This window comes from Oncorhynchus gorbuscha, linkage group LG02 (assembly GCF_021184085.1).
Source record: "Oncorhynchus gorbuscha isolate QuinsamMale2020 ecotype Even-year linkage group LG02, OgorEven_v1.0, whole genome shotgun sequence".
Taxonomy (NCBI): domain Eukaryota; kingdom Metazoa; phylum Chordata; class Actinopteri; order Salmoniformes; family Salmonidae; genus Oncorhynchus; species Oncorhynchus gorbuscha.
Genome location: NC_060174.1, coordinates 26,739,056 through 26,751,267, shown reverse-complemented (window position 1 = coordinate 26,751,267; position 12,212 = coordinate 26,739,056). Strand labels below are relative to the sequence as shown.

The window sequence follows — 12,212 nt, the reverse complement described above, 5'->3', positions numbered from 1 at the left end:
GGGAAGAGAGAGGGAAAGTGTGTGTGTGTGCCTGCGTCTGTGATCTGCGTAGCTGGCTGGGAATAGTATTTTTACTGGCCTATGAGTGTTTAATTACCTGCCCCTCTCAAGGCAGTTAAAGGGAATTCTGGCCTGTTTGTCTTTTGTGTTCAGAGTGTGTCGAATTAATCTTTGATCCTGCCTAATGAATTGATTGCCTCTCACTTATCTATCAGAGTAGCATGTAGAGTAGGTAAAAGCTGATATATTAATTACTAGATGGTTATCTAACCCACTGATATATGTCCCTCCCCTTGTGTGTCCTTCTCTCTTTCTTCCACTTGACCACTGTCTACCTACTCCCTCTCTCTCTCTCTCTCTCTCTCTCTCTCTCTCTCTCTCTCTCTCTCTCTCTCTCTCTCTCTCTCTCTCTCTCTCTCTCTCTCTCTCTCTCTCTCTCTCTCTCTCTCTCTCTCTCTCTCTCTCTCTCTCAGGGTGAGTGTTCTCAGAAATGCCGCAATATGTTCATTGTGGAGACAGTGTGTGTGGCCTGGTTCTCCCTGGAGTGGATCCTGCGCTTCATCCAGGCTCGCAGCAAGCTGGAATTCATCCGTGGGCCCCTCAACGTCATTGACGCCATGGCCATCTTGCCCTACTACGTGTCCCTGGTGGTGGATGAAGATGACCCGGCCATGGACCATGAGAAGGCCGGAGGGACCAGCTACCTGGACAAGCTAGGCCTGGTGCTGAGGATCCTGAGGGCCCTAAGGATCCTGTATGTGATGAGGCTGGCCCGTCACTCTCTGGGCCTGCAGACCCTGGGCCTGACGGTGAGGAGGAGCACCAGAGAGTTTGGCCTGCTGCTGCTCTTCCTTTGTGTGGCCGTCACCCTCTTCTCCCCGCTGGTCCACCTGGCTGAGAGTGAGCTGACCGGAGTCGAGGACTTCAGCAGTATCCCTGCCTCCTATTGGTGGGCCATCATCTCCATGACGACGGTGGGCTACGGAGACATGGTGCCACGTAGCATCCCGGGCCAGGTGGTGGCGCTGAGCAGCATTCTGAGTGGCATCCTCATCATGGCCTTCCCTGCCACCTCCATCTTCCACATGTTCTCTAAGAGCTACCAGGATCTCAAGCGGGAGCATGACCGCCTGTTTAAGGAGGAGTGTGCGGCGGCAGCGGCCTTAGCAGCAGCCAGCGGGGAGGGCCAGGAGGGAAGCGAGGACTTCCCGCCCCCAGGGCTGCGCCACATTTGTCCAGACACGGAGAGCACTCGCTCTCTGGAGTCCCTGTCCTTGCTGGAGAATGGTGTTGAGGCTAACCAGCTTAGCCACAGCCTCAGGCTGCCAGCAGGAGCCTTTTAGACAGTCAAACAGACCCCACCTCTCCCGGCCCACATACTGGCAACAGGGAGGCCTCAGCAGGCTCACTCATCATAGACTTAATAGATGATGCAGTAAAATATCCAATCCAAATTCATTTTTTTTTTCTCCATTGCTTTCTCCTCTCTTCGAAAATATTGCGTAGTTCACTCACCACATACTTGTTTTCATTTTAGTTTCAATCTCTGTCTGAGATCAGAAGGACAAATGGAAGACATAGCCACCTGTCTACCCTAGACATCTGTACTGAGCTCAAGTGATTTTATTTTTGAGAGGCTTTAAAAGCTGTACTTAAAAGACCTCAGATATCATACTGGATGGTTCTGACTCTCCCGTGCTGGATAAGTCCTCTCTCTTTAGCTGCAACAAATGCAAAGATACACACAGACTACCCTGGATTTGGCTGCTTGAGTGTTTGGAGTCACGGAGATGGAGTTATTTGCCACCGCACGCTTCGACAAGCAATGATCATAGAGCTTTTATAATCTGCTTGAGAAAGAGAGCCATGTGTGTTGAATTAACTTTGTAAGGCTCTAAATAAAAACACAAGTGATCTCAACTACACAGTTGTCGTTGTTTTTTTGTCTTTCTGGGAAGATATACGGGTGATTCTACAGAAGTGGTACAAATTGCAGTTCCACCCCCAAAAAACGATAAAACATAACAATTAAGTATCCAAACATACGATCTAATTAAATCCATATGTTCTACGGTAATTAAATCCAAGGCAATAATAAACATATTGTTAAATTATACATCTATTTGTTGAAGCATGCAGCGTCTGAGCAGGGAACGTGGTCACGTTCCACTGCTTAGAAGTTGCATGCATCAACCAATGGTTGTGTGCCACGTCATCAATTGTGTCATCAACTGACAGATTGCTACAACATATGGCATTGTAAGGCATCGTAAGATCTGTCAACGTCTTAGAAGTGGAACACGACCAATATCTGTTGTGCTTCTCATGGCAACGTCATCTCTCTGAGTCTACCTTTAAATTAAAGTCAATCTCAATGTGTCCTGCCAGAATCAGAAGGTTGAAAACCCTCTAATATTGCTTTGAATTTGCTTTATGATCAAATCTTCTCCAATCACACAAGACTCTTGTAAACTTATAATTATCTGAATATGGCCAGCCTATTTTATACAATGATGTAAGACGTTATAGAATGTAACATACTTGAACAGTTGGCATGTTACCCTTACACTGTAAATCCATCTTCATAGCTGGGCATTGAGATTGTAATTTGAGTAGTGAGTCATTGTAATCATAATGGTTAATTTGGACATATTAGCTGTGTAAAAAAATGTTTTACCCCCTTTTTCTCTCCATTTTCTTGATTACAATCTTGTCTCATCGTTGTAACTCCTCAATGGGCTCGGGAGAGGTGAAGGTCGAGTCATGCATCCTCCTAAACATGACCTGCAATGCCACGCTTCTTATCACCCGCCCGCTTAACCCGGAAGTCAGCTGAACCAATGTGTCAGAGGAAACTGACGAGCGAGGTTAGCCTGCAGGCGCTCGGCCCGCCACTAGGAGTCGCTAGAGCACGATGAGCCAAGTATAGCCCCCCCGGCCAAACCCTCCCCTAACCCAGACGACGCTGGGCCAATTGCATCCTATGGGACTCCCGGTCACGGCAGGTTGTGACACAGCATGGGTTCAATCCCAGGCTGTAGTGACACCTCAACACTGCAATGCAGTGCCTTAGAACGCTGCGCCACTCAGGAGGCACTAGGTGTGTCTTTTAACTGCACTGGTGGATGGATGCCTCTTCGCATGCACAAAACCTAGCTATAAAGATGCTTTTAGCAATACAGCTCATTAATTATTGCTCTATAAGGCTATTGACATATCACTTCTTCAGATCAATTGGTCTATCAAAAGTCATCATTCATGTCTAAAGCCACAGTCATTGATACTATTGTTCCTCTCTCTCTGGACTCTTGGAACAATTTGGATATGTCAGCAGCCACTCAACCAGATCTCTTGGTAGGTTATTTTAATTTATCACTTCTAACCATTTTATTTTGACTTATTTCATTCATGCTCACAGTCGACGAAACTTAATTATGCAGAATGCAGTTACATTTAGATAAATGCTTAAAAAAACACAGGATACTACGTTCAATTAAAAAGGTCCTAACCAATTACAGTTTAAAAGTCTATTTGGTTATTAAAAAGTCTGATGGCAGTGGCTATGGTCAAATTTTTCAGTCTATTAAGTTCTTGCATTGATGCTGGACAGTTGACTCTGGTTGCGGAGGACTCTGCCAGTGCTGTATTCCCTTCTCTGTGGTAGGATCATGTAGCGGGTAGTCAGGTTGGTGCATGTCAGTGAACAATCTTTAACTCGATGTATAAAGACCGATTGAAATGTTGGTAAGTACTTCTATAGCAACTTAAAGTTTTGTGGTGGTAGAACCCACTAAAAGAAATATGATGTTGGATTGTAAATGCAACAAAATCTCATGATTTGACCAATTTGACTTCAGATTCTGATGTTTGTCCAAGTTAAGGGTTAAGGTTTGCGATATGGTAATCACACGATGTGCCTATCACACGACCAAGAGTTCGGAGTTTGGAGTTTGCGGCTTACAGCCATCGCGATCCTTGTCCACAATGCCCTAGCAAAACCTAAGCCTACTTAATGGTAATAGCGCTCACTGTTGTCCATAGTGGCTGGTTTGGAAATCATCTCCCGACGTGCTGGGTACCTGGACATACGTCCAATTTCAACGTGGATCTTCAGCGACCTGTTTGTGTAAATGTTAAGTGAAAAGTCAAGCTACTTGGGTATTAATCGATGGGAGTTCTGCTTCTTTCAATGACTGCATTAACTGTCCAGTTGTGCCGTCTCATTTGGTGGCTGGCATTGATCCAAACCATAAAGTATATAACACCAAATGTATATGAAAAAATCATAGGAATTGTCTCACCCATGTGCACACAATACCCCATAATGACAAAGTGAAAACATGTTTTGAAGCATTTTTGCACATTTATTTAAAATGAAATACAGAAATATTGAATCTACGTAAGTATTCACACCCCTGAGTTAATACATGTTAAAATCACCTTTTTGCAGCAATTACAGCTGTGAGTCTTTCTGGGTAAGTCTCTAACAGCTTTGCACACAGGGATTGTACAATATTTGCTAACTATTCTTTTTTTAAATTCTTCAAGCTCTGTCGAGTTGGTTATTCATCATTGCTAGACAGCCATTTTCAAGTCCTGCCATAGCTTTTCAAGACGATTTAAGTCAAAACTGTAACTATGCCACTCAGAAACATTTAATGTTCTCTTGGTAAGCAATTCCAGCATATATTTGGCGTGTTGCAGGTTATTGTAATGTTGAAGGGTGAATTGGGAAGACGATTGACCCAGGTTTTCCTCTAGGATTTTGCCTGTGTTTAGCTGTATTCCATTTATTTTTATCCCAAGAAACTCCCTAGTCCTCCTTGCCGATGAAAAGCATACCCATAACATGATGCAGCCACCACCATGCTTCAAAATATGGAGAGTGGTACTCAGTGATGTGTTGTGCTGGATTTGACGGAAACATAAGGCTTTGTATTCAGGACATAAAATAAATGTATTTGCCACATTATTTTGCTGTTTTTGTCATGCGGGTGAAAGAGGACCCAAAAGCGACTTAACAGAAACAGAGTTTATTCAAGTCCAAACAGGGAATAACAGAAATCCTCTAGTCTGTAGAGGGGAAAAACAGGAGAAGCGGCCACAGACTGCAGGTCGCTTCGGGTAGGCGCAGGCCGTAGTTGACAGAGACACCTGCTCACACGCAGCATCTGATGAAGGCAAAAAACACGACAGGACAGGGCGATACACAATCACAGCAAAAACACGACAGGACAGGGCGAAACGCAATCACAGCATGGTGAATACTAAACAAGGAACCGACGGGACAGGAACGGAACACAAAGGAATAAATAGGGACTCCAATCAGGGGAAAGGATCGGGAACAGGTGTGGGAAGACTAAATGATGATTAGGGGAATAGGAACAGCTGGGAGCAGGAACGGAACGATAGAGAGAAGAGAGAGCGAGAGAGTGAGAGAGGGAGGGGGAGAGAGAGGGATAGAAAGAGGGAAAGGACCTAATAAGACCAGCAGAGGGAAACGAATAGAATGGGGAGCACAGGGACAAGACATGATAATAAATGACAAACATGACAGTACCCCCCCACTCACCGAGCGCCTCCTGGCGCACTCGAGGAGGAATCCTGGCGGCAACGGAGGAAATCATCGATGAGTGAACGGTCCAGCACGTCCCGAGACGGAACCCAACTCCTCTCCTCAGGACCGTAACCCTCCCAATCCACTAAGTATTGGTGACCCCGTCCCCGAGAACGCATGTCCATGATCTTATGTACCTTGTAAATAGGTGCGCTCTCGACAAGGACGGGAGGGGGGAGGGAAGACGAACGGGGGTGCGAAGAAAGGGCTTAACACAGGAGACATGGAAGACAGGATGGACGCGACGAAGATGTCGCGGAAGAAGCAGTCGCACAGCGACAGGATTGACGACCTGGGAGACACGGAACGGACCAATGAACCGCGGAGTCAACTTACGAGAAGCTGTCGTAAGAGGAAGGTTGCGAGTGGAAAGCCACACTCTCTGGCCGCAACAATACCTTGGACTCTTAATCCTGCGTTTATTGGCGGCTCTCACAGTCTTCCCCGCAGACAAAGGCAGACCGGTAATGAAGTCTAAGGCGATGTGAGACCATGGTCGAGAAGGAATGGGGAGCGGTCTGAGACGACCGGCAGGAGGAGAGTTACCCGACTTAGTCTGCGCGCAGTCCGAACAAGCAGCCACGAAACGGCGCGTGTCACGCTCCTGAGTCGGCCACCAAAAGCGCTGGCGAATAGACGCAAGAGTGCCTCGAACACCGGGATGACCAGCTAACTTGGCAGAGTGAGCCCACTGAAGAACAGCCAGACGAGTGGAAACAGGAACGAAAAGGAGGTTACTAGGACAAGCGCGCGGCGACGCAGTGTGCGTGAGTGCTTGCTTAACCTGTCTTTCAATTCCCCAGACTGTTAACCCGACAACACGCCCATAAGGAAGAATCCCCTCGGGATCAGTAGAAGCCACAGAAGAACTAAACAGACGGGATAAGGCATCAGGCTTGGTGTTCTTGCTACCCGGACGGTAAGAAATCACAAACTCGAAACGAGCGAAAAACAACGCCCAACGAGCTTGACGGGCATTAAGTCGTTTGGCAGAACGGATGTACTCAAGGTTCTTATGGTCTGTCCAAACGACAAAAGGAACGGTCGCCCCCTCCAACCACTGTCGCCATTCGCCTAGGGCTAAGCGGATGGCGAGCAGTTCACGGTTACCCACATCATAGTTGCGCTCAGATGGCGACAGGCGATGAGAAAAATAAGCGCAAGGATGAACCTTATCGTCAGACTGGAAGCGCTGGGATAGAATGGCTCCCACGCCTACCTCTGAAGCGTCAACCTCGACAATGAATTGTCTAGTGACGTCAGGAGTAACGAGGATAGGAGCGGACGTAAAACGTTCTTTTAGAAGATCAAAAGCTCCCTGGGCGGAACCGGACCACTTAAAACACGTCTTGACAGAAGTAAGAGCTGTGAGAGGGGCAGCAACTTGACCGAAATTACGAATGAAACGCCGATAGAAATTAGCGAAACCTAAAAGCGCTGCAACTCGACACGTGACCTTGGAACGGGCCAATCACTGACAGCTTGGACCTTAGCGGAATCCATCTGAATGCCTTCAGCGGAAATAACGGAACCGAGAAAAGTAACGGAGGAGACATGAAAAGAGCACTTCTCAGCCTTTACGTAGAGACAATTCTCTAAAAGGCGCTGTAGAACACGTCGAACGTGCTGAACATGAATCTCGAGTGACGGAGAAAAAATCAGGATATCGTCAAGATAGACAAAAACAAAGATGTTCAGCATGTCTCTCAGAACATCATTAACTAATGCCTGAAAAACAGCTGGCGCATTGGCGAGACCGAACGGCAGAACCCGGTACTCAAAATGCCCTAACGGAGTGTTAAACGCCGTTTTCCACTCGTCCCCCTCTCTGATGCGCACGAGATGGTAAGCGTTACGAAGGTCCAACTTAGTAAAGCACCTGGCTCCCTGCAGAATCTCGAAGGCTGATGACATAAGGGAAGCGGATAACGATTATTAACCGTTATGTCATTCAGCCCTCGATAATCCACGCAGGGGCGCAGAGTACCGTCCTTCTTCTTAACAAAAAGAACCCCGCCCCGGCCGGAGAGGAAGAAGGCACTATGGTACCGGCGTCAAGAGACACAGACAAATAATCCTCGAGAGCCTTACGTTCGGGAGCCGACAGAGAGTATAGTCTACCTCGAGGAGGAGTGGTCCCCGGAAGGAGATCAATACTACAATCATACGACCGGTGAGGAGGAAGGGAGTTGGCTCGGGACCGACTGAAGACCGTGCGCAGATCATGATATTCCTCCGGCACTCCTGTCAAATCGCCAGGTTCCTCCTGAGAAGTAGGGACAGAAGAAACGGGAGGGATGGCAGACATTAAACACTTCACATGACAAGAAACGTTCCAGGATAGGATAGAATTACTAGACCAATTAATAGAAGGATTATGACATACTAGCCAGGGATGACCCAACACAACAGGTGTAAACGGTGAACGGAAAATCAAAAAAGAAATAGTCTCACTGTGGTTACCAGATACTGTGAGAGTTAAAGGTAGTGTCTCAAATTTGATACTGGGAAGATGACTACCATCTAAGGCAAACATGGGCGTAGGCTTGTCTAACGGTCTGAAAGGAATGTTATGTTTCCGAACCCATGCTTCGTCCATGAAACAACCCTCAGCCCCAGAGTCAATCAAGGCACTGCATGTAGCACCCGAACCGGTCCAGCGTAGATGGACCGACATAGTAGTACAAGATCTAGATGAAGAGACCTGAGTAGTAGCGCTCACCAGTAGCCCTCCGCTTACTGATGGGCTCTGGCCTCTTACTGGACATGAATTAACAAAATGTCCAGCAACTCCGCAATAGAGGCACAGGCGGTTGGTGATCCTCCGTTCCCTCTCCTTAGTCGAGATGCGAATCCCTCCCAGCTGCATGGGCTCAGTCTCAAAGCCAGAGGAGGGAGATGGTTGCGATGCGGAGCAGGGAAACACCGTTGATGCGAGCTCTCTTCCACGAGCCCGGTGACGAAGATCTACCCGTCGTTCTATGCGGATGGCGAGAGCAATCAAAGAGTCCACATCTGAAGGAACCTCCCGGGAGAGAATCTCATCCTTAACCACTGCGTGAGTCCCTCCAGAAAACGAGCGAGCAGCGCCGGCTCGTTCCACTCACTAGAGGCAGCAAGAGTGCGAAACTCAATAGAATAATCCGTTATGGACCGTTCACCTTGGCATAAGGAAGCCAGGGCCCTAGAAGCCTCCCTACCAAAAACTGAACGGTCAAAAACCCGAATCATCTCCTCTTTAAAGTTCTGGAACTTGTTAGAGCAATCAGCCCTTGCCTCCCAGATAGCTGTGCCCCATTCTCGAGCCCGGCCAGTAAGGAGTGAAATGACGTAAGCAACCCGAGCTCTCTCTAGAGTATGTGTTGGGTTGGAGAGAGAACACAATCTCACACTGCGTGAGAAAGGAGCGGCACTCAGTGGGCTGCCCGGAGTAGCAAGGTGGGTTATTAACCCTAGGTTCTGGAGGCTCGGCAGGCCAGGAAGTAACAGGTGGCACGAGACGTAGACTCTGGAACTGTCCAGAGAGGTCGGAAACCTGAGCGGCCAGGTTCTCCACGGCATGGCGAGCAGCAGACAATTCCTGCTCGTGTCTGCCGAGCATGGCTCCTTGGATCTTGACGGCAGTGTAACGAGCGTCTGAAGTCGCTGGGTCCATTCCTTGGTCGGTTCCTTCTGTCATGCGGGTGAAAGAGGACCCAAAAGCGACTTAACAGAAACAGAGTTTATTCAAGTCCAAACAGGGAATAACAGAAATCCTCTAGTCTGTAGAGGGAAAAACAGGAGAAGCGGCCACAGACTGCAGGTCGCTTCGGGTAGGCGCAGGCCGTAGTTGACAGAGACACCTGCTCACACGCAGCATCTGATGAAGGCAAAAACACGACAGGACAGGGCGATACACAATCACAGCAAAAACACGACAGGACAGGGCGAAACGCAATCACAGCATGGTGAATACTAAACAAGGAACCGACGGGACAGGAACGGAACACAAAGGAATAAATAGGGACTCCAATCAGGGGAAAGGATCGGGAACAGGTGTGGGAAGACTAAATGATGATTAGGGGAATAGGAACAGCTGGGAGCAGGAACGGAACGATAGAGAGAAGAGAGAGCGAGAGAGTGAGAGAGGGAGGGGGAGAGAGAGGGATAGAAAGAGGGAAAGGACCTAATAAGACCAGCAGAGGGAAACGAATAGAATGGGGAGCACAGGGACAAGACATGATAATAAATGACAAACATGACAGTTTTACTTTAATGCCTTTTTGAAAACAGGATGCATGTCTTGGAATATTTGTATTATGTACAGGTGTCCTTCTTTCCACTCTGTCATTTAGGTTAGTATTGTGAAATAACTACAATATTGTATATCCATCTTCAGTTTTCTCTAATCACAGCCATTAAACTCTAATTGTTTTAAAGTCACCATTGGCCTCATGGTGAAATCCCTGAATGGTTTCCTTCCTCTCCGGCAAATGAGTTAGGAAGGAAACCTGTATCTGTGCAGTGCCTGGGTGTTTTGATTAACCATCCAAACTGTAATTAATAACTTCAGCATGCTCAGAGGAAAATTCAATGTCTGCTTTTTTTTACCCATCTACCAATACCAATATACCAGCACCCTTCGTTGCGAGGAATTAGTTAAATCTGTCTTTGAAATTCACTGCTCGACTGAGGGATCTTACAGACATTTGTATGTGTGGGGTACAGAGATGAGGTAGTCATTGAAAAACCATGAGAAACACTATTATTGCACTCAAATTGAGTCCACACAACTTATTTTGTGACTTGATAAGCACATTTTTCTTTCTGAACTTATTTCAGCTTTTCATTTTTTATTAATTTGTACAAAATTCTGAAAACATTATTCCACTTTGACATAATGGGGTATTGTATGTAAGCCAGTGAGAGAAAATCTAAATTTAACAAATTTTAAATTCAGGCAGTAACACTAAAAAATGTGGAAAAGGTCAAGGAGTGTGAATACTTTCTTAAGGCACTCTGCAGTGTGACGACGCAATAGGATCAAATCAAATCAAACTTTGTTGCCACATGAGCCGAATACAACAGGTACAACCTTACCATGAAATGCTTACTTACGAGCCCTTAACCAACAATGTAGTTCAAGAAAGAGTTAATAAAATATTTACCAAATAAACTGAAGTAAAAAATAATAAAAAGTAACACAATAACGAGGCTATATACAAGGGGTACCGGTACCAGGTCAATGTGCAGGGGGTACAGGTTATTCGAGGTCAATTGTACATGAAGGTAGGGGTAAAGTGACTATGAATAGATAATAAACAGTGAGTAGCAGCAGTGTAAATGTAAATAGTGCTGGTGGCCATTTGATGAATTGTTCGGCAGTCGTATGGCTTGGGTTAGAATCTGTTAAAGGCCTACCTTCAAACTCAGTGCCTCTTTGCTTGACATCATGGGAAAATCAAAAGAAATCAACCAAGACCTCAGAAAAAAATTGGAGACCTCCACAAGTCTGGTTCATCCTTGGGAGCAATTTCCAAACGCCTGAAGGTACCACGTTCATATGTACAACCAATAGTATGCAAGTATAAACACCATGGGACCATGCAGCGGTCATACCGCTCATGAAGGATACGAGTTCTTTCTCCTAGAGATAAACATACTTTGGTGTGAAAAGTGCAAATCAATCACAGAGGAACAGCAAAGGACCTTGTGAAGATGCTGGAGGAAGCAGGTACAAAATTATCCATATCCACAGTAAAACGAGTCCTATATTGACATAAACTGAAAGGGCGCTCTGCAAGGAAGAAGTCACTACTCCAAAACTACCATATAAAAGCCAGAATATGGTTTGCAACTGCACATGGGGACAAAGATCATACTTTTTGGAGAAATGTCCTCTGGTCTGATGAAACAAAAATATAACTGTTTGGCCATAATCACCATCGTTATGTTCGGAGGAGAAAGAGGGAGGCTTGCAAGCCGAAGAACACCCTCCTAACCGTGAAGTACGGGGGTTGTGGGGTGCTTTGCTGCAGGAGGGACTGGGGCACTTCACAAAATATATGGCATCATGAGAAGGGAAAATTATGGGGATATATTGAAGCAACATCTCAAGACATCAGTCAGGAAGTTAAAGCTTGGCCACAAATGGGTCTTCCAAATGAACAATGACCCGAAGCATACTTCCAAAGTTGTGGCAAAATGGCTTAAGGACAACAAAGTTGTTACGACAAATGAGTGAGGAGGTGTGGAGTCAGGCGCAGAGAGCAAAAGATGTGGGAAAAAACACGCTTTAATGTCCAGGAAACATAACATGAACAAAAGTAGGAAAACAAATGATCAGAAATATTAACGGACAGCGCAAAACCCAAAATACAAACAAAATACACTAAAAACACAGAACAGACGAACAAGCCCGCACGAAACAGAAGCGGGCTGAACAAACTATATATAACCCCACCCTAACAACCGAACAAGAAACAGGTGATACCATTCAGACAAAACCAAAGGAACACAGAACAACGGATCGGTGATAGCTAGTAGACCGGCGACGACGACCGCCGAGCGCCACCCGAACAAGAAGGGGAGTCACCTTCGGTAATATTCGTGACAA

General features: G+C 46.4%; 1 protein-coding gene across 1 annotated transcript in view; it reads left to right on the top strand.

Moving 5' to 3' along the window:
* The window catches only part of LOC124000178 (potassium voltage-gated channel subfamily G member 4-like), a 40,333-nt gene extending 38,417 nt beyond the window's left edge, over positions 1–1,916 (top strand). Inside the window, exon 3 of the mRNA XM_046306380.1 lies at positions 474–1,916. Within this exon, the coding sequence (XP_046162336.1) occupies positions 474–1,343 (870 nt within the window). The 3' untranslated portion in view covers positions 1,344–1,916. The remainder of the gene's footprint in view (positions 1–473) is intronic.
* The last annotated feature ends 10,296 nt before the right edge of the window (positions 1,917–12,212 follow it).